Source organism: Melanotaenia boesemani, chromosome 2 (assembly GCF_017639745.1).
Source record: "Melanotaenia boesemani isolate fMelBoe1 chromosome 2, fMelBoe1.pri, whole genome shotgun sequence".
NCBI lineage: Eukaryota > Metazoa > Chordata > Actinopteri > Atheriniformes > Melanotaeniidae > Melanotaenia > Melanotaenia boesemani.
The window spans coordinates 35759317-35787006 of NC_055683.1; the positions used below are offsets into that span (position 1 = coordinate 35759317).

General features: G+C 38.0%; 1 protein-coding gene across 2 annotated transcripts; it reads left to right on the plus strand.

Moving 5' to 3' along the window:
* LOC121646773 (phosphatidylcholine transfer protein) lies at nucleotides 1-27690 on the plus strand. Of its 2 annotated transcripts, XR_006011719.1 has the most exons (8): nucleotides 1-160; nucleotides 1981-2098; nucleotides 3931-4010; nucleotides 4107-4278; nucleotides 4464-4531; nucleotides 6826-7437; nucleotides 26143-26145; nucleotides 27679-27690. XR_006011719.1 is itself a non-coding variant. In XM_041995924.1 (6 exons), the coding sequence occupies exons 1-6, from the start codon at nucleotides 32-34 to the stop codon at nucleotides 6898-6900; spliced, it is 642 nt and encodes a 213-aa protein (XP_041851858.1). In that variant the 5' UTR covers nucleotides 1-31; the 3' UTR covers nucleotides 6901-7590. The 2 variants fall into 2 exon arrangements, 1 of the variants encoding a protein (XP_041851858.1); XM_041995924.1 differs by lacking the exons at nucleotides 26143-26145; nucleotides 27679-27690 and having other exon boundaries at nucleotides 6826-7590.

A 27690-nucleotide genomic window follows, 5' to 3' on the forward strand; every position in this document is an offset into this window, starting at 1 on the left:
TGACGAGTGGACTGAAAGGACTGGAGCCGTCATGTCGCTGCAGTTCACGGATGAGGAGTTCCAGAGCGCCTGGAAAGAGCTGGACGAGCCGCAGCTGGACGGAGGATGGGAGCTCTTCACCGAGACGATGGGAGTCAAAATCTACCGACTCTACGATAAGGTGGGGGTGTTATGAGAAAGACTTCAGCTGTTACAGCAGCGACACCGGCCTTTGTGAAGTCTGCTTTCCTCCCCACAACATGCAGCACCATTCATTCCCATTCATTCCCTCAGAGTGTGAAGCTGTCATCTCCAGTATAATATACAGTAATATTAGTAGCAGGTAGTGATGTCCTAGCGGCCAGTGCGGGAAATATCCGGAAACTGAGCGACAATATGCTGCCTCGCTGTTTCTATATGGCTCAGAAACCTGCTGCACCTGTCCAACTGTCACCTCGGATTAGTTAGAAGAATTTAGGATAACACAAATGCATGCAAACAGAAATCAGAGATGAATTAAAATGCATCTAAGGAACAGAATGCATTCTCTAGAGACAATCATTTACCAAAAAAAAGGGGGACGGGGCAGATGAGAGCTGGACATGTTTTTGCAATGAACTCTGCACAAAAGTCTTGAGCCACCCCTGCAAATAATTTCCAAATTAGGGGAAGCTTTTGTGAAAAGTTGCAGTGTTTCTTAGAAGGTTGTTGTTTTTTTTTGTTAATTTATCCCAAAGCACTTGAGATCTAATGGAAATTATTTCTTAAAAATGTACACTTGGATATTCTAACTTTCTTTATTGAAATAAGCACACCAAAAGACGATTCACCATTAAGGTGCGACGTCTTGTTCAAACAGCAATCGACAAAAGAAAAGGAAAAAGCAAACAGCTCTGACCATTTCAGGATTCTACAGCAAATTTGGGACGTTATAAACTCCATCATGGCTATTTGTCTTGTTTATTGTGCATCTGGCATCTGGTCAAGCCACAGTTTTCTTCATCTTCCACCACAATGATGAATCAGCAAAATGCCCAACATTACTGACAGCACACAAGAGAAAAAAAAATCATTCCAATTCAACATGTTCAAACAGGAGTAGGAAGAAGTCTAGTTTGTTTAATGTTACCCCTTTCTATTAGGAAACATATATTGGCCTCTGCTGTTTTATTCTATATACATACACAAACATAAACTCGAAGGCTTAGATGCAGAGACTGGGAAAGTTTCATGCACTGTCCCTGGTGGTGGTTTTTGATGACAGATTTCTCTCACACGTGTGCAGGAAAGCTCTGTGATTTGTCAAAGCTGCATTAAAGTTGAGGTGATTGCGAGGAGGACTGGCTGAATTTGCTTTCAACAGTTTAGTTTGCAAATCCCTGCAGAGACTAACAAGTAACAAAGAGTCTGCAGATCCAGTTTAGAACTGGCTTATTTGTTAAGTTGTCTGTTATATGTTGACTCAATGCTGATTCATCCCTTGAGTTTGGAGCCTTTTTTTTATTTTTGAATGATCCATAGACCCATGCGAAATGGCTTTAATAGAGAAAACACTTTCCTGTAAAAAATGAAGAGGTACAAGCACTGAACTGTCAATAAAAAAAAGCAGAATTTTTTCTGATTTTAACTCTTAATTTGTACTTCTCGCAGCAAGAATGAATGAATGAATGAATAAACCCTGTCTGGGATGTGTCCTTAAAAATCACCTGATACGCTTTATTAAGAAATAATCACATCAGTTCCATGTAAAATAGTTTTTATGTTACAGAAAAACTCATCCAGTGTTCATTATTTAAGATAATTGCTTAAAATATTTTCATTTTAACACATTTTTTACACCAGGTTTTGAATAAATCCCCCAGTCTTCCCCACCGTTCAGCAGGGAGGGAGGGTGTGACGCAGGCTGGCTGTAATCAGAGTTGTGTGGTTTGGGATTAGGTTCCCAGTGTGGGTGTGGCGTTTGGCCTGCAGGAACACACAACTTTCTTGTGCTGTTTGCAGGAAACTGGACTGTATGAATACAAAGTCTTCGGCGTGCTCAGCTCCTGCACTCCAGAGCTGTGTGCAGACGTCTACATGGACCTGATGTATCGCAAACATTGGGATGGATATGTGAAAGGTAAAACACACTCATCATCCTTACAGTCCAAATCAACATTTCCCCCACTTTTAAGGAAAAGTCTTCAGCTTCAACGACCTGTATTCTAATAATACTCAGGATTTCTTTGTTTCAATGCACATCTGCAGAAACAAGCAGGTAACGTGTTCCAGTCTGTAGTGAAGTAAACAGATTATTGTAGTTTATGTAGTTTTCTTCCTCCACTGTAGGACTGTTTTAAGGATCAACATGTTGTCTGTAGTCATACAAGGTTTTTCTAGTTTTAGTTATAGTGTTAACATGTTATGTCCCCTCCCAAAAATATTAGAGAAAACAAGTTTAACTTCCTCCCAGCTGTGCTTTGTCAGGATGGAAATATATAAATGAAATGTTATAAGTTAAAGGCTGATAGTAAAAAGAGTTACAATCAATGCATTTAAAGCAGCATCGTTGTTTAATTCTTGTAAAAGCTGCGGCTCATATTACCCACAATGCAGCTCAGCTGCAGACATTTGCTGCAGCGATGGTCTGTTTGCATGTAGTTGCTGACTGCATGTGAGTAAAAGTTGTAGAACATTTAAATTGTAAGGCTGCAGTCTTTAAGGACATGCAATATTTAATTCCATTTAGAGTTTGTGGTGGCAGCTGCAGCTTATTCAGAACTCTGCTGCTCGAGTCCTCACTAAAACCAAGAAAGTGGACCACATCAGTCCAGCTCTGAGGTCTTTACACTGGCTGCCTGTTTGTCAGAGAATAAACTTTAAAGTTCTGCTGCTGGTCTATAAAGCTCTGAATGGTTTAGGACCAAAATACATCAGTGACCCCTTGACCCAGTATGACCCTACCAGAACCCTCATGTCATTTGGATCTGGTCTCTTATCAGTTCTCGGAGTCAGAACCAGACATGGAGAAGCTGCATTCAGCTTCTATGCTCCACATGTCTGGAACAAACTCCCAGAAAGCCTCAGATCAGCTGAAACACTCAGTTTATTTAAATCCGGGTTAGACCCACCTGTTCTGTGCTGCATTTCAAGAGTTTCTATTTAAAAAGTACAAATCTGCATCTGTTTCTTCTAAGCTTGAATTTTTAAACTTGATCATGTTTCTATCTATTGTTCTTTTTTCTTCCTTTATCTTTTGTTATCTTATGTTTTAATGTCTCTGTACAGCACTTTGGATCACCCTTGTTGTTGAATTGTGCCATACAAATGAACTTCCCTTGCCTTGAAATAAAAGGTAACCTATAAGTCATGAGAGACTATATTAAAAGACTTCCAGTCGCGTCAGTAGTTAAAGTTCCAGTTAAACTTTACTGAACAGCCAGATCTATGCATGATTTTTTTCCACCTGCAAACAAAACTTTTCTCGTCCACATGAGAGAAATTTTCTTCCCTCGCAGCTCATTATTGTTTCTGTCCTGCTTTTAGGAAATAGCTGTAGGAAAACGAGCTCATCCAGACTTCCCAGAAACTCATAATGAATGCACTATTGTGGATGAAATTCGTGAGACTAAAGGCAGCTTAGTTGCAGAAAGCCGTCTGGGAAGAATCACATGCTTCTGTGCCATTTAAACTTGGATGTAAACAAAATGTTCTGGCCTTGCAGAATCATTGTGTCCTCTGCACCCAAGGTCTTGATAAGCTTGTCCTTCTTTCTTCAGATTAGTGTGTTTAGTATTTAGAGGACCTGAGGAGATCTTAATTACAGCATGTTAAGGGTTGGTTACAAATTTGTCTTCTTCATGAACTGCAGGGATTTTTGGAACAATGAAAACGTTTTATGAATTGCATTTAGTGTGTAAATGCACTTACATTGCATTTAAACACTTTTTTTTCACGTCTTTGTTTCTTCAGAGCTCTACGAGAAGGACTTTAGTGGACAATCTGCAATTTACTGGGAAGTAAAATACCCATTCCCTCTTTCCAACAGAGATGTATCCTTCAAGTCTCTTAGATCTGGTTTTATCGAGCAAAAAGAGAGGTTGCGCATCTTTTTACAGGGTTTTTTTTCCTAACAGTCTGAACCTCAGTATGTGTACGTGAGGGAACGGAGAGACCTGGATGTGAATGGCAGGAAGATCTGGGTGATCCTGGCTAAAAGCTCCCCCGGTACGCCATGTCCTGAGAAGAGTGGTGTGCTACGGGTCAAAGACTACAAGCAGAGCGTCGCCCTGGAGAGTGACGGGGCCTGTGGAACCAGAGGTGACATTAAGATTACTATCAGAAACATACCGTAACTGTGACATGCTCATTTAATTCACCAACTTGAAGACTCTTGCTCACCGTATGATTTGGAGTTTGTAAATCAGACCTTTGTCTGAAAATGAATCAGTCATTAGTTGCACATTTTGTATATTTATTAATTATTTTTTTATTTTGCATTTCAGTTTTCATGAATTACTTTGACAACCCCGGAGGTATGATTCCTACATGGCTGGTCAACTGGGCAGCAAAGGTGAGTGTGTGCAAATTTCTCTAATTCCAGTAAATAGAAACAATGCATACATAAATAATTATGAGATCTACATAAAGTATAAAAGAAAACTCTCAGATTAAGCCTTTAAGTAGCTTAAGTGGCAGTTGGCCACAAGTAAAGAATTTTCCATCAAACAGGCTAAATTAGACGCATGAAAGACAGAGAGACAGACGGAATTCTCTGTATCCATCTTTTGCGAAGAATATAAATGGGCTTCAAAGACCCACTCTGTAACTTTTTGACTTTAAAACTCTGCGTTCTGGACTCATTTGATGGCACATAGACATCTATTGTGTATATCTGAAGCTGCCCAGCAGCGTCCCACGGCTGAGAAACTATGCAACTTTTTCATCTGGGATGCTGCGTGACGTTCCAGCTGAGTTTCTCTTTGCGCACACGTCACACGCTAGCAAGCAGATGTAAACAAATTGGCCGTTTTGAACACACACCATGGCTGATTCAGTAAAGAAATGTTAGACAACATTAGCTGAGGAAGAGAGAAAACAAATGAGAGCCAGAGACAGAACAAGAGATAAGAGTCAACATAAAACTGTTTTTACTGTCTGGAGAGAGCTCACAGTGCAGGTAGGTTGCAAGGTGGATGCTGGATTGGCCATCGATAGGGCAAAAGTTAAGTAGTGCATCTAAGTCCTCAGGTTGAGGTCCCATACTGTAATGGACTTTGTCAGGATTAAATGATCCTGGAACCTGGATGCTCCTCCATTAAAATATGATCAAGGGACTTAAGGCGAAAACACAGCTGCAGTGTAGCATCACTTGCATTAGCACACACAGCCTGCACCTGACTACACAGACCACAGGCTGGGGTGCAGCTCTTACCCTTACAGGTTGTCTGTTTTTAATTAATTACCTGAAAAATGCATGTTTTGAACTTCAGTTTCAGTAGCTTCACTAGTTTTAGAGTTGCCATTAATATGTTTTGAAAGCAGCAGAACAACTGATCATAGCTTGTAGGGTCAGCTGTTTTCTGACCAGTACTTTTAGACAGACATCATTACAGCTCCAGCTCTGTTCTGGTGTCTCAGAACCTTTGTCCTTTCTGTCAGACTGGCCCACTTTCACACCAGTTTAATCAGAACCACAGTGGGAGAATTTTACTGGAAGTGAACATAAAAAGCTTAGAGATTTGGACCTAAAAGTTGATGGTAAAGTTGTCAGCCTCCATTATATCTTATGATTTCCTAAAGTAAACAATCTATTCTATGCAGACGACATATATACATATATATATATATATATATATATATATATATATATATATATATATATATATATATATATATATATATATATAAATATATAATGTGTGTTAAGACCATATATATTTTTTTTCTTTTTTTCCTTCAAAATGAAATATTCCATCCAGTATATGATCAACCTAACTTGTAGTCAACCAGTCGGTTTGTCTTCATTAGTGAAACACTCAGTGGTGGATGGTGTGTTAGTTGGTTTGCTGGTCAATGACCCATCATTCTGTCCAGCAGCTCCAAATATGGACATGCAAAACTAGAACCAGCTCCACTTTTGACCGGTTCTTTTTTACTGTTTACTGTGAGACATGAGTTGGACTGACTACATAACCTTTTGCTGGCTTATTTTTCTCTTTAAATGCCCATATGTGCACCCATCCTTGCGTGATTGAGTGAACTGAAGGATCTAGCCGTGGAAGAGACACTATTCTCTTAAACACTCCAGGTGGGACGGGGTGCCAGGCAGAAAGCTCTGCTTCACTTTCGCAACGCCTCCACCTTCAGGTAGCCTACCAGTTTACGACAAAAGGTGATATAGTTGTACCATTTAGTCAGATTAAACATATAAACTTCACGTACAAACACATTTCTAAAATAATCTGAAAAGGTTTTGAGACATTAGTTTAAACCTCTATGAGGAGCAATATTTCTTATGGGCTTTTTAGTTATCTGTTAAAAGAGACACTTACATTCCCTGATGTGGAAATCTTGAAGAAATAATTTCCCACAGACACATCTGAGTGTCTAAAATGTGCATGTGTTCAGCATTGACCTGCTTAAACACATCTTTGATGTTGAGTGTTAAAAGGGTTCAGTCCCAGGCCTCCTGAGAGCTCCATCCCTGCCTGCCTTTCATACTTATTGTTTGCAGATGTGCTTCAGGATGACGTCAATATTTCCCAGTTATGTTGCCCCTCCTAGGTGGGTCCTCTTGGCACATGTTCTCATGACGCTTGCTGACTGAGATGCTCTTTGTTTGTTCTTTTTTTTCTGTTTAAACAGAGCGGGGTTCCAGGTTTCTTAACAGACATGCAGAAGGCTTGCAGCAACTACAACAACTACTGCCAGAAGAAGTGAATGCAGCTGATGCTAAAGGGCTAACATCAGTTTTTTAAATTTTCTCTGGGGGAGGAGGTACTTTGGGGATGTGTGTGGGGGGATGTGGTACGGTGTGGGCTGCCACTTGTTGTCATAACTTGCTGTTTACTCAGGCATGACGTGCATGACCGGCCGCCCTCATTAAAAGGCCGGTGTGAATCCGTTAATGTTCCGATCTGCTGTATTAACCAAATACTTTGGTGTCTCATTTATGCAATCATGAGCTCCACTCCCAGCAGGATTTAGGAGCAGTCAGTTGAAATTTTTTTTCCAAGTATTTCTACAGAATAAGGGGCATCAAGCCGCCTGTGTTGTACTGAATTTCATCACTTTACATTGTTTTGTTTTTGTTTACTGTTCAGTGAGGTTATTGCAATGCATTTTAATTGTGGGTTTGATCACACTGGAATCTTTTTTTTTTTTGTCTTTTTTGAATCACTGGAATTAATTTATTTGCACAATCATAGCTAAACTTTTAGCGGGTTTCAATTCTTGACTTATGCAAATGTTCATAAAGTGAAAGATGCCGTTTTATCTTAGATATTGTATTGATCTAGGCCAGGGGTGCCCAAGTTCGGTCCTCGAGATCTACCATCCTGCAACTTTTAGATGCAACCCTTCTCCAACACACTTGAATCAGATGTCATCTGCATGCCATTCCGCTTTGCAGAGGCCTGGTAACGAGCCAGTCATTTGATTCAGGTGTGTTGGAGAAGGGTTGCATCTAACAGTTGCAGGATGGTAGATCTCGAGGACCGGACCTGGGCACCCCTGATTTAGGCTCTAGCACAGGGCTATTCAATTCGGTCCTACAAGGGCCGCAATCCAGCAGGTTTTCCATGTATCCCTGCACCAACACACCTGAGTCAAATTAGGTGGCTCTAACAGCCAATCAGGTTCTACACAATGACTCATTAATTTGACTCAGGTGTGTTGGTGCAGGGATACATAGAAAACCTGCTGGATTGCGGCCCTCGTAGGACCGAATTGAGTAGCCCTGCTCTAGCACAACCTCTTGCCTCCTGCTGAGGTGAATAGGGTTTATTTTCATGATGAATGGACTATTACTGTGTAATATAATTGTGTTATCAACACAAATAAACTTGAATGCAGATTTGTATATGTGACCTATGTATTCATTTGTTAATTGATGTTAAAATTGATATCATGCTCTACAGTCACAGCTGATGACTGACTAATTGCGAACAAATATTTCTTATTTACTGTAGAGCCAAACACTGAATGGAAACTATTTGCATTTTTGCAGACAATGCTGTCATCTCACATAAAGTGATTTTTTTTTTATTTTATTTTATTTTATTTATCAATCACTTTTGGGTGCTCTTTTAATTCACTACTTGTTACCTAACTAAGGTTAGCCAAGGGTTATTTGTTTATTTATTTGTGTGTGTGTTTCTTTTCCCTCAAAGAAAGTAAACTTATTATTTAGCCAAGTGATGCAATAGATGTGAGCGTGTATTAATTGGCTTATAATTTTGCCCTTTAGTTTTATATACTTTTAACCCCTATCTATCTATCTATGTATCTATCTATCTATGTATCTATCTATCTATCTATCTATCTATCTATCTATCTATCTATCTATCTATCGCGCATGCGCACTACACAGACTGTGTCCTCAGGTTTCCAGGTGGAGGTGCCGCGGCCGGTAAGAACTTTCATAATTTATTTATATATTTTAAATATTTTAACCTCCCGATACTTCAAGTACAGCCTTAAACATGCCTCATACACGTTTTTAAGATTTATCTGTGTGTTTTTCTGAGCAAAACGATTTGTTTACGTCCTGAACAACGTTTAAAAAGTTAGCTAGTTAAACCCCCTGACTGTACCTGACTGCTTCATCTAAGGTTTATTTATGACTACATGGGCAAAGAAAAAAAAAAGTTAATGAAAAAGAAAAAAAGAGTAACAAACAAATAAACCCGCTGTTTGTTTAAATAGAAGAAAATAGAAAACACGATGAAAGCTGCATGACTTTAGCTTTCTATCAGTGATAGATGTCAAACAGGTGATGCTAATTACCGTTAGACTGGCACCGCTACACATGTAGCTGCATGCTGGTGTTGTGTATCTGCTCAGTGAAAGAGCGCGTGTGATTTCCCCTTGCATTTAAATAATTAAGAACATCAGAAAATCTCTAAAAAAAACAATTCAAGGACATTTTCTGCTGTCTTGGAGTTATAAAACAATCCTACTTATTTAACAAAAATAAACCTACATCATTAAGTAAATTCTCAAATTTCCAGTCCTTATACCTGCATTTTCAGAGGAATGTTGTTTGTTTAAGCCACTAAGCACTGATCTATGAATCATTCAAGAAAAAGAAATAAAGTTCTGTTGTGTCGACAATGACAGGCCACTGCTAATATTTGCTGAAAACTTGGTATATCTCCGCATGGTGTGCTGTGTGCCATTAAAACATTTGAGGAAAATAGACAAGTGCTAAAAAGTTGTTTCAGGATTAAAAAAAATGGCAGATGAAGAGGATCTGAAAGCAACACCCTTAATGGGAATAAATCTAGCAAAGACCTGACATTGGATTGATTCATTTACTGTTGGCTCTAGCCTCATCAGAAATTATCTCCATGGAAATGTGGCTGTCGACAAGACATTCTTAATCAAATCAAACTTTATGTATAAAGCACTTATCATGCCGAAAGCAACACAGGAAGAGAAACGGAGAAAATGCTGAGGTATGTCACATGATACAAGAAATCAAGATCAGCAGAAAGGTCTAATGGAGGGATGGATCCTCCCCAGAACCCGACCTCAGTGTGGGGTCATCTGGACACAGAACGGAACAAAATTATGATTATTGAAGAAAAATAAACAATGTAAACCCACATTAATTGTCTTCATCATTGTAATGGTTAACTACAGTGTTGCTGCCCCTATAATCCTCCTGATTACACCTCAACCACAGAGTCAAAAGTGAACCCAGGCCAGGCGCTTAACCCTTGCTTCATTACTCAAATCCCTCCCACCCCAGACCTTTTTTCTTTCTTTCTTTGTGAATAAGCTGTGAAGTTTTGGCCCACATGTTTCCTGAAGGAAGAAGATGGTTGTAGTTTCCCTTGAGGTCACTGCTGGTGGTGCAGTGATTCTTTCCTTTTCTGTTTTTGTGGACTTCTTGGTTTTACTCCTCCCCTTTTCCTTGTCTTGACTGACTCAGACCTTCAGATTTATTTCTTGACAGTAACTTGCAGAAACAAATAAGACGTTTTTAGGGTCTGACTTTGGAAATGTGGCAATAGAAAGCAGAAAACTAGAGGCTGAAAAGCATAAATTATATCTGGTCATATTATCCGGTCAAAGATTGTGGTCAAAAATTATATTTAGTGTGTTGAATAGTGCACCAAGAATCAGAAGTTAAACTTTTAGATTCATTAAGGCAGTGTTTCCCAATCCAGGTCCTCGGGACCCCCTGCCCTGCATGTCCTAAATGTGTGCCTACTCCAACACACCTGATTCAAATGAATGAATGAACTTCATCAAGTTCTTTGCAGCCTGTTAATGAGCCATTCATTTCATTCAGGTGTTAAAAGTAGGGTTACAACTAAAACATGCAGGGCAGGAGGTCCTGAGGACCTGGATTGGGAAACACTGCATTAAGGTAAGATGTGAACAGTTATTTGACAGTATGGTAGCCTTCAGCATTCTATTAACTGTCTAAAGAGTACACAAAATGTGTTTTAGAATTGGTTAGTTTGGAAATTATGAAGTGATTTTGTCTGAAGTCAGTCTGCTTCAGCAGAAAGCGGCTTTGTACAGAGAGTTTGCTTCCTTTGGTCCAACAGCTCAGTCCCATCTTTGATGTTTTTACTCCCTCTGCTGTTAAAAGATGTTCACTAACCGTGAGCTTGTCTCCATGAGCTGATGCTGAGAGGAACATGTTTGTAGTGATTCAATTTATTTGTGGGACACTTTTAAATGAAAACATGGGTTATTTGAACTGTAAATAAATAAAGAAATAAATAACTTACAAATTAGATAAAAGAGGAGATTTAAAAATAGGACATTTTTAAATGGTATGAATAGATGAAAGGTGTTCAGGAGGTGAGGGGCTCAAAGTAGGGGTAACCAACATAGGGTCCCTGGACCCTCAGTGTGGTCCCCCAAAGAGCACAGAGGGTCCCCAGGGGTCATTTAAATTAAGACCATGTTCACACAGAGACGAGTAGAAGTCTATTGACTTATGTTGTTGTTGTTGTTGTTGTTTTGTTTTTTAATCATTTGGGTGTTCTATTCACATAGAACCAGTCTTTTGGGAGCCTGAGAACACGTTAACATTTTGTTAAGAAACATGTCTGAGAAATGACACAGTGCAGAAGATTCATCCTTATTTTGAAATTAAATAAATGTGAGGCTATATGTTCATAATTACCTTAACTCTGGTTTTATAAAAGAAAAGGAGTCAGACAGAATGCGTTATTTATAGTGAGAAGCAGCAAATGAAGAAATAAAACCAAGCATGGTTTCAACTTGGGTATGGTGGGGGGCTCCGCAGTGGTTCCCCCATGAAGGGGGTTGGGAACCACTGCTCTAAAGGATCTTACTCTCTCTGTAATCTCCACTTCATCCATGGGTCCACAATCAGGATTAAATCTATGGATGAAGGAGTTTAGAAAGATGTGGGGGAGCAAATACGGAGATCTCTGAAGGAGAGAATTTTTCAGATCAATACAATAACGATCAGGAAGACAGTGGAGTTGTTGGAGGGTAGCAGTGATGTGCTCAGTAGCACGTCTGAGGTTCATGTATTGATTCCTGCAGCAGAATTCTGAACTAATTGGAGTTTATGGATTGACTTTTTGGGACAACCAGATAAGAGAGTTTAAGGAATTGATGTAAGAAGTAACAAGAGTGTGGATGAAAATGTGGTTGTAGGTAATGGGCGAAGATGATTAACAGTTTGTAGATGCAAATAAACTCGGAGTAAGATTATAAACCCTCATGTCCTGTTAAAGAAAGTTACATTAGGACTGTTAACCCCTTGACACCCAAAGTTGCAAATTTGTGAAAAACCTTTTTTGTGGTTATAATGGAGGTTTATGGTTAAAAAAAATATTGCCATTAACAGTCCCAATGTAACAGAAACATCTGCACAGTCAAACACCGGCAAGAGATGAAACCTAAGAATTTCAGAATTAACTGGGGGGGACCCAAAAACATCCTTCCCAGTTTTCACAGCGAAGGAACAATTAGCCAAAATTATCTCAATAAATTCACAAATTCACATCACATCTTCTCAGATTTTCTTGACTTGGAATAAGGATTAATGTGTTTTATTGGACAGCGACCTGTCAAGGAGGACACTCAGACTGATGACCTGAGGAGAAGGAATAAATGTCCAGTTATCAATGACCAGTCACATATTGAAAAGTTTGGTTCTGGTAGATCTGAAACCATCTGAGCTGTCTTAGTATCGTAGAGTGTGATTATAAGAATATTTCTTAGTATATTTAGCTCTGCCTTAGCTATTTGAAATATCAGGAAACATCCAAACAGTAACTGTCAAAGATGCGACCTCAGTCACTTTTCTGATGGTATTAAAAATCCGAACATCAGCACATCATTTTGGGTTCATGTTCATGCTATTGAGAAAATGATTTTATAAAAAATAATTCATGTCAAACATGTTGCTGTTCAAATCCATTTAAAAAAATGTGTTTAAAAACAGTCATTTTAGATCTGATGGCCGCTCTTGTAGGTTAGATGCAGTCATGAACTCATTTATAACGGCTCCAGACTGCAACCAAATGGTTGCATTTTGCGGCTAAAATGTGAGACAGTGCAAGTGAATTTTTCATATACTCGTGCAATGGCGACCAATACATTTGCCGGTCTTTTTTCTTGTAGTTATAACTGAGTTTATTTTGTCGCTAACAAACGTTTGCTTCCCTCTTCAGCCCAGTAGTTCACAGTAATGCGCAAATTAGCTGCTGGTTTGCCGACTCAAACTAACTTCAATACGAGAAAAGGAGACAAACACCAACGAAGAAGACGACACCCAATGTGCGTGTGAGCGGGAACGAGCGAGCACTGTGATTGGCTTATGTTTGGAAAGAGGCGGGTCTTGGGGGAATTTATTATTTCTCAGTGTTGCAAACTTAGCGACTTTCTCGCTATATTTAGCGAGTTTTCAGACCCCTCTAGCAGTTTTTAAGCCATTAGCGACAAACTAGCGACTTTTTTCAGGTATAATTGGAGACTTTTGGAGACTGACGTGAATGAACATAGTTTACTCTTCCTAATGAGGAGCGAGTGCTGTGCAGACGCCTCTCACACCAGGCTTCTTGCAGCAGCAGCTGCTGCATTCATAGCAGACGACGTTCGCCTCTGTTTCATGACCAGGCTGAAAATAAAACGGACAAAGCTGCTGCTGGAGGATCCTGCCCTGGTTTACCATCAGAGTAATGTCTATTAATGAAGAGTGTGGACAAAAATATATAAAAAGTTAAAAGTATTGTGATGTTCCAGACTCCTAATTAAAAAAAAAAAAAAACACTTAAACTAAAATATAAAGAAAATATTGACAGAATTTTTATTTTATTTATTTATTTATTTTGCTATTCTAAACATTTTTAAGGTTGTCTTTTTTCACTTTTTGTCTTTCCCATGACATCCCTCTTTATGGCAGCATCCATTACAACTATATGTACTAGACTGATTATGCTAATTAGCGTCTTCTTGCGACTTTTAGGACAGCCAATAGCTACTTTTCTTACTGAGGAGTTGGGAATACTGTCTGTAGAGGAGTATCAGTCCCTGAAACTGTTTATTGCCAGGAACTACATGGACCAGTCATACCATGCCCTATGGGGGATGATGGTGACGAAGTTGCGTTCTACTTCGACTACAAAGTGAAAATCAAATCAAATCTGATCTGATTTGACAAATTCTATGTCTGCTTGTTTTGTATTAGTGTGACCTGTAAAATGTTTTTTTTTTTTTTTTTTTTTTAATATGTCAGCTGCTGCACAATAATATTAATTTATTGTTCAATTATTTATCACTAATACAGTGAAAATGAGAGGAAATGTGAATGTTTGCTTTGCAAGGCGATTTCAGTGTGCACCCCTAAACTTTCTGCTTGCGCTCCTAAAAATTTAAGTTAGGGGCCACTGTGCTCCTCTTAAATTCCTGACCCTATTCTATAAAATCATGTCTGTTTTTAGAGTCAAAATGTCTCGAGGACCTAAAAATATCTAACATTAACTTTGGATTTCTCTAATTCTCAGAATCTTTCAATAAATTATTCCCTACAAATGATTAAATACATATATAATAAGAGTTTACATCAATAAACTTAATTTTTAGATTAAACTTTCATGAAGTGTTTAAAAGCCTCCCTCAATATGTTACAAAAGGTCTCTGTTTGTCACTAAGTTTTATATAGACAAAAAATACAAAACTTAAGTACAGAATGAAAGAATATGTCCCTATAATACAACAGTCATTTACTGTACTGCTCTTCTGTCTTTCCTTCACAAAGAGGAACGGGAATTACATAACATATCTTAGAAGGTACAAATAAATGTAGTTTTAAGCTATAAATCTTATAAAAAAATGGAACTTTATCAGAAATGAAGACAGATATGCAAAACGCAGCAGTAGGAACATTTAAGCATACAGAAATGTCAGTCAGCTTGACTCATTAGTTTAGGTTTCTAGCTTCATCAGGAAATTGTCCAGACTCTGTTAAGTCAGTTTTCCACACATTGCTTCAAACAAATAAAAACAAAAATCTTGCCCCAGTAATGACATGCTTTCACTTTAGATGCTAATTGAGAAATTCTGTCTGAAGTCTGAAGAATTCATCTTATCCATTTTTTGGGGAATAAATCTGGAAACATAAACAAAGATCAGATGCTTAGATCTCACTTTAATGCAGCATCAAATCCCCTAGAATGTCTTAGTTGAATAATATTCAGTCCTGGAGTCTCTCCTCTGCCTTTCTCTCACAAATGGAAGATAAATATGTTTCTTGGCTGGCCATTGTGTTTCAGAGTGGGGTTCTTTTGATTGCTAATATACAGGCCTAATTTGCTAAAGAAAGTGATATAGTTTTTCTGCTGGACTGCTACTGCCCGTTAACGTCAGCTCAGATTTCCCAGGTGCCTCGCTGTCTGCCAGGGTTAACAAAATAATGGCTCCAGTTGGAAGCCCATTTTTTAGTCTTTTTTTTTTTTATAGATTACTATTAGAGATATTGGCACACTTGAGGGAATTCTTAATCTTCAATAGGTTTTATTTACATTTATTTCTTTTTCTATGATGTTAAAACATAAGACAGCAGTGTTTGTGGATCCTGTTCACATAGGGCTGCTTCTTTCCATGTTAGAGGTTTAACCTGCGTTTATGGATTTCAGGGTGAACTGTGTTCACAGACAGTGATTTCTGGAAGTCTTCATGAGTCCATGTAGCCATGCAGTGATTTCCAATAGATAGTCATGTCTGTTTTTAATGCAGTGCTGCCTGAGGACCCCAAGATCACCAGCATCCAGTTTTGACCTTTAGCCTTGTCCCAGATGCACAGAGATTCCTCCTAATCCTCTGAAACTTTTAACAATATTATAAACTATTGAAAGTGGGATCTTCCAAGTTTTTTATGTTGAATATTTAGATGCAGTTTGTCTCAGATTGGTGGACCTCTGCCCATCTTTACATCTAACAGACTGCCTCTCTGAAGTCCTCTTTTTATACCCAGTCGTGTTACTGACCTGTTGCCAGTTAACCAAATTGTCAAAAGCTTGTCCAATTATTTTTGTCAATTACTTTTCTAATGTGTTGCTGCCATCAAATTCTAAATATTTTCCATGAAATGTTAAAATGTCTGTGTTTCAATGTCTGATATTTATGTTCTGTTGGGAGTCAAATATGGGTTTATGAGATTTGCAAGTCATTACATTCACATTATTTTAATTTACATTTTACATAGCATCCTAACATTTTGGAATTTGGATAGGAGATTGTGATTGAATTCACATTGATTTCAAAGATAAAGCATGACAACTTTTCAGTCTATCTACAGAGCTATCTATCTGTGTATCCTGCAACCCACTCCAGTCCTCTAACTGGTGGTAATTCACCACTAGCTGGTTGCTAACCGCTAAGAAAACCCAGAACAGCCACTAAAGCAAGATGAGACTGAACCTGAACTCACATCATCTCACCAAACTGTTAGTAGTAGCTGACAAAAAAGACCTCACTTTATCAATGTTATGGAAGCAGTTTGATATATTAGTATTCATTCATCATTCATTTATTCAATGAATGGATGAATGAATTATTAGTATACTTAAAGAATTTACAGCATAAACAAACTCTACATTGTGAGCAAGATTGAGAAAATAATATGGTTAAATTTTTGCCCAGCACCACTACACACATATTGTAAACCTCTCAGGAAACAGAGTACTAGAGTTTTGGGATGATTTTCAGAAAGCTGATGGACGTAAATGTAAAGAATGGATAAAAGAAGTTTGCCTTCTCTCCTCAGGCCTTTCACTGTGTGAAGTGGGTGATGGTTGGTGTTGTCAGAAATGCCCCCCCCCCCCCCCCCCACACACACACACACACACACACACACAACTCAAACATCACAGAGATGTGTGTTTGTACTCCGGTAGGTGGGGTGGGAGGTGTCAACAGCAAGTCTGCATATTCAGATCTGAACTGTCTTTACTTTATTTAGGTTTTATTGGTGTTTAAATAAGCAAATGAAAAAGACTTCTATTTATCCTAACTTCACTTCTGTTTCTAAAAAGGAAAAACAATATTTCCAGACTACTCACATATCAGAACGGCTTTGTATAAGGTTATTTTTGCAAACATATCAGATCTATCAGCTGATAACACACACCTTCAGGCTCTAAGTTGTATAACTTTTCTTGATAGCTACATTTTTAACTTGAGCACAGCTTAGTTTCTCCTGCCAGCTTCAGTCAAGTAAATCAAACCTTAAGCATTTTGAGGTAACTCTACCTCAGTGAATGATTATCAAACTGCTCCCCACTTAAACGCTCACTCAGATGACTGGTTTCCTATAAAAGAAGAAGGTACCCTCAGGCAATGTAATGTAGATGTGATCTATGTGTGCATTTAGGAAACTACATGAAAAAACTGTCTCTTAAACACAATTGAATTCTACCTAATTCTGCTTCTCAAGAAATGTAGACAGTGAGCTACATCTGTTTTCGCATCCAGCTGCTGTTTACCATTCTTAATGGTTGCTCCTTTACAGCAGCATCTCTGTAAACTTTGCCTGATTGGATAAACAGAGTATTAGGCCATTTTTACGCTGGTCAGATAACCTGCTAACACATGGCTCTTCAGTGGAGTGAAAGTGTTTAATCAGCATTCAGTCCTGTGTTAGGTGACTCTACAGTAGATTCAGGTTTAAATAGATTTCTGTAGTATTAACAGAATACTTGGGGAATGATATTAAGGGTGTGAATCAGAAGCTTAAAGAAGCAGTCATTATGAAATATCAGCTAGTCCATTCAATTAAGTGGAATTTTCTGCAATTGTGCTTTAATTTAGACTCTGTCCACTTATTTTGGGGGAGATGCTTCCAGTATTTTACCGGCACCATATATGATGCTCACATTATCGGACGGCTGAGCAGAACCAATGATGTGATGGGTAGTGATGGATAGTGTTTTTCTGTATTTCTACCACCCGGGCTGTGTTTTGTGTGGTTAAAGGCTGTAGCTTCTCCTCTTACAAGTTTTCCTGGTGTGAAAAAATCAGATCAGCCTCAATGAAAGAAGAAATTGATATGCTCCTAATTCTCTGTGCATTCCTTTTATCACTAACATGAGGATTGCAAGGAAGCAGTCTTTGCAGGTTTTGTTGTTTGTTTTTTTTTAAGCGGCAGATAGCATACACCTTGCAATTAAAGACAGCCTCCTCTTTACCATACACGTAGACTGAATGCTTTTCTAAATTTAACATGGCTAAACTTTGCTGCTTGTCTGTGCTGGTGTAGATTTGATTGCATAACAGTAATGCTCATGGTTTGCATCGCAGACTGCACGGCTAATGGCAGGTATTTGTTTTCCTGGGTGCTCATTAAAAATAATTGTGTTTTGTACCGAGCCGACCACAGACTGGCACCTCCTTCAAGCTGCAGCTCCTCTTCAGGCCAACATAAGCCCTGCATACCGAGAAGTGGGACGACTCATGTTTACCTCTCCCTACCGGCACAGACCAGCAGCAGACTGAGGGTCCTCTCCTCTTTCGTCTGTGGTTTCTGGCAGCCAGTGCCAGATTCCTCCATGTCTATCAGTGCAATCAGCAGACCCGACCTGCAGTCAGCCAAGCAACTTGAAACAAAGCAGTATGAACGGCTGAACATAAAATAGGTGAAGCGTTTTTTTTCTTTTTGTTTTTTTTTGGGGGGGGGGGTACTAAGGGGAAGAATCTGTCTTCTCTCAGTTTACCGCTCATCCTAACCAGACGACTGTTGTAATGAGCTACACTGATTCATGCATTTGAGAAAGGAGAGCATCATAATTTCAGTGTGTTTTAACACTGTTATCAAAATGACAATAGGATTTCTGTTTGAGTTAGATGCAGCCAGACTCCCTGCTCTGACTTCCTGGATCTCACTCTTCAAATTATGTCATTATCTCTAACTATATATCTGCTGATGTGCGAAGATGTAAAGCATGCAGAAAATAAGGGTGTTGGTTAAAAATGCATGTAATGCAGAGACATGTTTACTGTGGAATGATAAGTAGCGTGATTTGTGTTGGCACCATCCGAGTGCTTTTCTTGGAACAGCGCTTTACCTTCAGCGATTATTTGGATCAGACTAAATCATACGAATACCACTCAACAAATAGCTGGGAAATACAAGAGCTACAGGAGTACAACATGGAGTTTTTTTTTCTCTGGTTTTAACCTGGGACTGGTGTCAATTTAGAAGTTTTTCCAAAGAACAAATACAGTGAAATTTTGTGATTATTCTGTTGACTAAAATGATAAAATACTGTACCCATACACAGATGGGGTGCTAAAGTAAAAGGCCGCATGTCTGTGTGAACACAGTTGCTTGTTTTTTTATAGATCGGGTTGTTCATTTGTATCTCAAGATCTGACAGCAGCTCTAGCAGAATTCATGGTGGATTTGTTTTAACTCAGAGCTCTGAAGTCGGCTCTGGGAATGATGTCTCATCCCAGCTAAGAGCATTCTTGTTGACAAAGTCAGAAAATTTGAAAAACCAATATGTATGCCACCAGGAAGCTCTTTGCTCGCTCTGTCTCTTTACAGAAGATTATTGAACCAGTAAGTGGAAATTATCACAGAAGAATATGAAAGATGTCGAAAGTAAACCAAGGCTTCAGATAAGAATGTCTGTTTTACTATATGAAAAAAAAGAGTGGTTATTTTGATGTAGTTTCTCGTGTGTGTGTAACTTGTTTTTGTTTATTGTAGATAAAGTTTATGCAGCTATAAACCGGTAATTTGTTGGGTAGCCATCTTTTCTGGGGTTGGTGAGTTTGCCCCGCCTTTCTGAGTCATATATCTGACTTCAAGAGATGTTCGCTTTGTATTTCCGACTAGGAACTCTGTTAATCCAACTTCCGAGTACAAATCAAATGCACTATCAATACTGAAGATGTAGTCCACAGTAAAAGATGATAGTTGTTGGAGAAACTTGAATTGTTAAACACTGTGTTTTTAGGTATATGGATATAATTATGGCTGGCTGGGTCGGTTCGAATAATGTGATCATTATTCGGGCTGTGAAACATGTCAGGAATATCAATACAGTATCCTATCTGTAACTCATATAAACATCGGAATGTTGTATAAACATCATGCAGAGTTATTTATCTGTTAACATGACCTTGTTTTCGAAAGGAAAGTGAAAACAAAGTACAGGGAAAGTTTAAATGTTGCTTCTAAAGAAAGAAATGACATAAACCTTGGACTTATCCGCGGCAGAGACCCGTACCATGCCTTTGCAACAAGTGAGTGGTTGAGACAGTTTCCTTGAAGATGCGTACGCTGACATCTTTAAATGTTTGGTGACTAGAAGAAGATTATACACACTGCAGGAACTGAAAGCATACAAATAATTTAAAGCGTACAATTAACAGAGCTGTGACCATTACTTTCTAATTTAATGTTGGATCTAGGGTGTCTAATACAGCATAACTGGATAGAAGTGGGTTAGACTTCTACGTATTTACAAAATAAAAAGAAATAGAATGAAACAAAGTACGATGTACGAGCATGTGCCATTCAGAAGATGATTATCCAAGATGATGATCATCCCAAATTCATTAAGTCTATGTTGCAGTGTGGCTTTACAAACATATAAAATCTCACCGTTTCAATACCATCAGTTAAATGCAAAATGTCTAATTCTATTAAGCATGTTAAAGCTTGTAATAAAATTAATGTAGATGTGAATCTGTTTCCACTGCTCTTTAGGCTTCAATAATCCCCCATTCTCTGAGATGTTTCTTTCACAGCATGCACATGGAGTCAGCGGTAAAGTTTTCCTCTAAACTTCTCAACAGTGTCTTCTCCAGTAAAGAATATGCAGAGATGAGTAGGGGGGCGATGTGGAAGCAATAAATCTAAAATACACAAATACCTCAATGAGATGTCTGATTGTAGCCTGCAGACTGATTTACTGGTTTCCATAATCAAAGCCCAGTCGCCCTCATAGCATCCCATTTCACAGGCACATTGGGAGCCGTGGGAGGATGCACAATGGCTAAGGCGATATTACTGTTATTATCATTCCACTCCACACTATCAAATCACTGGTAATGGGTAATTCTGCTGGAAAGACGCGGTGGAAATCCCTCTTTAAGTTGTCTCATTATGTACATAACAGGATTTTATGTGAGGAAGATTTAATAGTAGAAATTCAAGCAAAGAAAAAAGAAAAATGAAACTTTCCTCCACCTTGCCTGACCTGATTTCTCTCTGTGTGCAGTAATGACTGCACATCCTCTCCGTGCTTTCCAGTAATGCACTTAGATGTGATTGAATCCTGCTCTTCGTCGGCTCTTTTCAGACACGTGTATGAAAAACTACCCCCATTACAAACCCAGTTAACTGTGGTAATCCACACTGTGGCGGGAGCACATCTTGCAGCATCATTAATGCCACTGCTCATTATGGCTTTGTCCTTGAATCCACACACACTGGCAGGAATCAAAAGTGTTTCACGGCTGCAGCCATGGCAACAGAAAGTCTGCCCTTTTTTCTTTTTTGCTTTTTCCAGGAAAAATTTATCTTAATCGACTGTGCTACACACTTGAGTTTAGCGTTCGAGTCAGAGTAGAATTATGATCCTCCTTTTTTTTTCTTTTTCTTCACTGATTTCATGTTGGATCAGCAAAGTAGTGCAACCTCCACAAGCAAAACACTTAAAGTGAGACTTGTGTGTATAAATGAATAAATCTTAACTTAATTTGGTTATTTGGTTAGCATGTTTTTAGAAGCAGGAGATAGGCTAAGGTCCAGACTCGTAGGGTTTGGCACGTATCAGCTCTGCCACAGTTTGTGTTTGTAATTAGCTTAATTCTATAGTTATTAAGCCGTCTAAAAATACTGGAAGGAATTCAAGCTGCAGACTGGATTCTCGCAGAGCTTGCCGTTCGGTCTTGACTGGATGAGTTTGGTGCCGTGGTTCTTAAGTGGGATGATTCCACATGTTGTAGTTTGTTTTGGCTCTAAAACTGTCAGCAGCACACACACTGCAAAATAAGGATATATGTATGTATACACACAGTTCCTAACAGGCAGAACTTGACCAATATTGTGAGAAGAAAATGCCTGAGCCTTGAATACCAGCCTGTACCAGGAGCAGGAGATGAGTTTGTCTAAAACCTGAGCTATGTTAAAGAAAATGTACATAGAAGCTTTAGTTGAGGCCCTCTGTCCTGAAGTGAAATAGGATCAGGCTCTTCCATGTTTGCTGCTGCATGCTGTAGATCAAAACATGTCCCTTTGCTCTGTTCATTTTAAGTTAGTGATACTTTTCTGGCTCTGACTCGACAGTAATCATGTTATTATTTTCTTCAAAACCAGCCATGCTCACTTGCATAAATAGAATCTAGTTTAGCATTTCTTGATATTTCTCCAGTGAACATCAAGCCAGTGGTAATTTGTGTAAGTGGCTGACTTTTATCCTTCAGATTGCTAAAAAGATGATCATGTTTTCAACTGCTGGAACACAAACAGGCACAAAACAACTCTGCTTAAATTGGCAGAGAATTGTATACAATTTAGGACTTGGCACAAAAAAAAAAAAAAAAAAAAAAAAAATTAAACAGAATCATTATTGCTACAAATTTTTGAAAATCCCAGACTGAGATAATACTTCCCACCAAAATTCAATCTGCATAATAGGATTGAAAAAAAGGGCTTGTTTTAAAAATTCAGAAAATGCATGCAAGCATTTTTTTAGTTGGAGTCTCTAGTAACATACATACAACCATATGTTAGCTTTATATATTACATATATATTTATAATACATCCATATGTTAGCTTTTGTTTCCATACATAACTAATAAGCATGCTTATTAGTTATGCATGGTGAGGACTGAATTTAATAATGGTACTCATGAAAAATATATAAGAAAAATGGAAAAAATATATTAACATACTTTTCTGACAGTCTATAAAAGAGCATTTTCTTTTTTTTTTTTCTTTTCTTTTTTTTTTTTGCTGCTAAATTATCACAACCAAAATTTGACACACTCACAGGCTCAGATAATACCTATATGTGCAAATAAATAATTAAATGCAGATATGGGATAGGGCAAAAAAGCCCTTCGTTCCTTTTTTCTTTTTGTTTGTTTTTAATCATTTTAATCAAGACTTTAATCATGAATCATTATTACTACCAATTTTTCAAATTCCCAGGCTTAGATAACTTAAATTGAATTCAATTTAAAACATTGAAAAAAATATTTCAATGACAGTCTTTAAAAGATCTTTTCTGTGTCCACAGGTTTCAAACAGAAGGTCAAAACAAGCCATGTTCACTTACATAAGTAGAATCTGGTTCAGCATTTTTTATATTTCCCCTACGAGTGCCAAGCCAGGGGCAATTTGTGTAAGTGGCTGACTTGTTTTCTTCAGCCTGCTGCATAGATGGTCATGTTCTCAACTGTTGGAACACAAATCAAACTCAACAACTCTGCTTAAATTGGCAGAAAATTGCACAATTCAGGACCTGCCTTCTCAGAGCTGAAGAGAACAAGATCAATCTGACAGGCTTTTCATATTCTAACTGCACTTTTCTCTCAATAAAAGCAGTATTCACATAGTTTGTAAGGGGTAGATGAGAGAATCCTAATGCCTGTTACTCCTTTCTACTGGCTGGAATAGACTGATCTCCCTTTGCTAAGTAACAACTATGCAATAATTTAACAAAAATTAAGCCAAACTGCAAAACACTAGTTGTATCTCATGAATCAGCAGCTTGCAGAACCATCGTTGGCAATAATGGATTCCTGGATGACTATCAGTCTCTCGCATTGTTGTGGGGGAATTTTGGGCTACTTGTCTTTACAATGTTACTTCAGTTTTAAGGTTTGCAGCATTTCTTTATGTACAGCTCGTTTATTTCAATCAGTTTGAGGTCTGGACTTTGGCTGGACCTTGTCAACATCTTGATTCGTTTCTCTTTCAGTCATTCTGCTGTCATTTTTTCTGCTGTTTAGGATCATTGTCTTGTTGTATGACCCATGTGCATCTGCATCTGACTTATCTGGCTGTCCAGATGTAATAATGGAACACACACACACACACACACACACACACACACACACACACACACACACACACACACACACACACACAAATGCACCTGTTGGATCCAACTAAAGATTGCTGACGAAGCTCCTGGAAGGATGCAGTTTTTCTTACTGAAGACACGCCAGCATCCCAGCATATTGTCTTAACCAAGCTTTTGCTGTTCGACAGGTGGTCTCACGTTTGACTCTAGAATCTGTACGCAGAGGACTTCATGGTCCACTCAATGACTGTAAGGTGTCCAGGTTCTCGGGTGCAAAACAAGCCCACATCATCATCCCTCCATTGCTGTTTGAGAGTCTGTATGAAGTGTTTGTGTGATATGGTGTGTTTGGTTTTTGTGCATTCTGACCAAACATCTCCACTTCTGGTCTGTCTAAAGGACATTGGTTCATAGGTTTTGTGGTTTGTTCAGATGCAGCTTTGCTAAACTAAGCTGTGCTGCCATGTTCTCTTTTTAGAGACGAGAGGGTTTCTCTTTCAATGCCTCCAAACAAGCCATACTGGTTCTGTCTTTCTCTAAGTGGATTGTCATGAACTTTAACATGCTAATTGAGGCTTGTAGAGTCTGAGATGTAGTTCATGGGATTTTTGCAGTTTTTTCTGTTGGACAGTCTGAACTTGCTGGGAAGATTAGCAGCTGTCTAGAACGTTTTCCACTTGTGAATAATCTGTCTCTCTGTAGAATGATGGACTCTAAATAGTTTGGAAAAGACCTTATAACCCTTCCCAGATTGATGGGCAGCAACATTGCTTCAAGATTATTGCTGATGTCTTTCTTCTCTGCCACTATGTAAACGCACCTTAATGTTGCAGACCTGCAAACTGCAGACATTTCTGCTTTCATAGAGGCAATCGTTCTGAAGATAATCAATTAAGAACATTTGATCAGCAGCACCTGGCTACTTCATACCCTCTTAATTCCTGTGGAAGACGTAAGAATGGACTTTTGCATTTTAAAACCACTTGAGCTGCAAACTACATGTAAAACCACTACCTGTAAGCATGCTGTGCTATTGTGCGGAGCTACAAGTTTTCTTTCTCTTGTGGAGATTAACAGACTGCTCTTTTATCTTGAATCAGCTACACATTTGCATAGATTATTTATCATTTTAACAATCCAAGCTTGCTTTTTGCAGATAGGCTCCTAATTTTTTTGTTTAGTGTTACCTTTCAAGTTTGCCTTTCAACTCAAGAACAAGTTCTATTCTGACTTCAACATCTTCAGCTATTTTAAACAGGATCCCAGGTCACTTTAATTCAGCATAAAATAGCCCCCCTGTTGTTTAGCTGGAAGAACAAATGATAGTTTTTGTTAAATCGTGACATAATCAACTTGAAGTGTTGTTTAATTGAGGTTGTTGGCTTAAGCGGACAGGTTAGGTGCCTTCATTTTTTATGTCCTAACCCTTAGAATTGGAGGAGGGGCTTCCTTTTACACATGATTGTAATTGTGTAAATGGGTAGCTGCAAATTAAATCTGGACCCAATTATTAACACATTTTCTAAACTTTTCGCTGTGTTCAGGTATGAAAAAGGTTATTTAGTAATAAGTTTTGAAATTTAAATTTTCAGTCAAATATAATCCAACTTTTGACATAACAATGATTTTCATGACAATAACAGGCAATTTTTTAACCCATAAGAGCACAAAGAGACATATTTGTTACATACAGTTTATTTTGCTTCAATTTATGGTATAAACTTTGCTCAAAATCCTGTTGAACACAATCTGATACTTGTCTTCTGTCCCCTGATAGATACCCAGAAGCAGAAAACCACATTATAATATTTTTAATATATCACATGGTAATAAATGGTAGATATCCCTCCCAAAAAATGTTAATTTTTTTGTTACATTTTGTTAAAGGGCCAAATAAAGACCTCATATTAAAAAAAATCTAACTTTATCATTTTTTCATGGGCTGGGTCTCAATGGGTTAATCTGGTCTTGGTATTTCAGGTATATTTTGTTTTTTGGTTTTTTTTGTTTTATTTTGTTTTATTTTGTTTTTTTTTTTTATTTCGGCAGCTAAACAAGGTCCTGAAATCAGCTCAACACAAGTGGGATGTCCTCAGCTTGATTACTTGTCTGTCCATCGGTGTTATTTAAAACACTATGCAAAGTTTTCGTTGGTTATTGTGCTGAATCTCTGAGGAAAAAAAAACAAAAAAAAACAACAAAAAAAAACAAAACTATAAACAAGACCACATGTCTCTTCAAATCCTTTTGTTTGTTATCCAAAAATAGTTAAAGAAAAAGACATTATTCAGATGGTCCAAAGCAACAGAATCAATCATCTTGTGAGGTTTGACAAAATCTTTTTTTTTTTTTTTCAATTCTTGGTTTAATTATTTAAATGAGTATTTATCTGACAGATGTCCTGCTTTAAATCAAGAGGATGTTCACCATTGCTCTCTGCAGGCCCATTGTTAATACTTGTACCGTATTGTTTAGCCCTTTAAGTAGTTTACCTGCCACCCGCTTTGAGCCCTGGTCTGGATTCAAAGTGGATTGAGAAGAGCAGCTTTGCCCTTTGTAGTCCCCAAAGAGTCCAGGGTGGACAGGGTCTTTGTTTAGTCTGACCTCAGCGTGCTTTCTCTGCTCCCCAAAGCCTTTGGAGACACCAATCTGAGTGTCTGAATGACCAGCAGTGCATCAGTCACTGTCAGTTCTTCTCAGCTTGAACTATTACTACACTTCAGTCTCTCAATGACTGTCTTTGTTCTACTTTTAAGATTCTTTTTTAATGTTGTTACATTTAATGCAAGATTTATTTATTTATTTAGATTTTTTTTCTCACCACTATATTATTTTCTAATAAATAAGTCGCAATTAAACTAAAGGCAATCTGAGGATGACTCTTGCAATCAAGCATGATAATTCATCGTACATACACTACTCACAAATAGTTTGTCTTTTTATATGATGTCAGATTGTTCCTATAATGCATTATAACCTTTACTGGTGAACTTAATTTAACCGTTTCTAAACTTTTAGATGTACATCCATGTCTTTTTTTCTGAGGCATTTTACATCACTTTATGGTAAAAACTTTGCTCAAAAATCTGTTGTACACAATTTGATGATCTAAATAGTCGCCATCATACTGTTCACATTTTGATATGATCAAACCAAAACACCACCTAACACATGACAAGTTATTGAGAAATTTACTTTTTATGTTGTTATACCCTTCACTGTTGTTAACTTTTATTTCCATAAATTGTTTGACATGAAGCAATTACTATTGCATTATTCTACTTAAATGCCCTACATGATATACTATCAGTGTAGCATGAAACTTTTACATTTTCCATTAAGTTAAATCTCCCTAACCCTAACTCAGAGCTTACTTTAGCATGCACAAAAACTGAATTTACACTAGTACAAGCCAAATGATTAAAAAAATTGCAAAGTGCTTCACAATTAAACAATAAAATACTCAGCCATTATATTATCTGCAGATTGACATTAGTCTATTGTTGATACTATTCGCTCTTTATTTATTTTATTCAGCCTTTATTTAATCAGGAAGTCCCCTGAGACTTATGTCTCTTTTTTGAGGGAGACCTAGCCAAGAGGGTACGCTACAGCAGTCAACACATATAGAACACAACACACAAAACAATTTGACAATAAAACAAGTGTAAAACATAAAATAATCTCAGGAGTAGCAATTACAGACTTCAGTTAAATGAGTTCTTAAAGCTTTAAAATGACCAAAAGAGACCAAATTTCTGATCTTTAATGGAGGGCATTTCAGGACTAATGTGCAAAATAAGAAAAGGCTGTTTCTTTTGGTAGGTTAAGCAGCAGCAGTCTGAATAAACACACATTATTAAAGGTACTCACATAAAACAGAAAATTACCCAGTATAGTTTTGTAGACTAAATTAACCAGTAATTTTTTCCCTTAAGGATCAATGAGGGCCAGTAGACTAGATTA

Coding starts and splice junctions, on each gene's coding strand:
- LOC121646773 (XM_041995924.1), top strand. CDS start 32: ATGTCGCTGCAGTTCACGGATGAGGAGTTCCAGAGCGCCTGGAAAGAG. Junction 4,011..4,106: donor TCCCTCTTTCCAACAGAGAT/GTATCCTTCAAG, acceptor TCTGAACCTCAG/TATGTGTACGTGAGGGAACG. Junction 4,279..4,463: donor CGGGGCCTGTGGAACCAGAG/GTGACATTAAGA, acceptor TTTGCATTTCAG/TTTTCATGAATTACTTTGAC.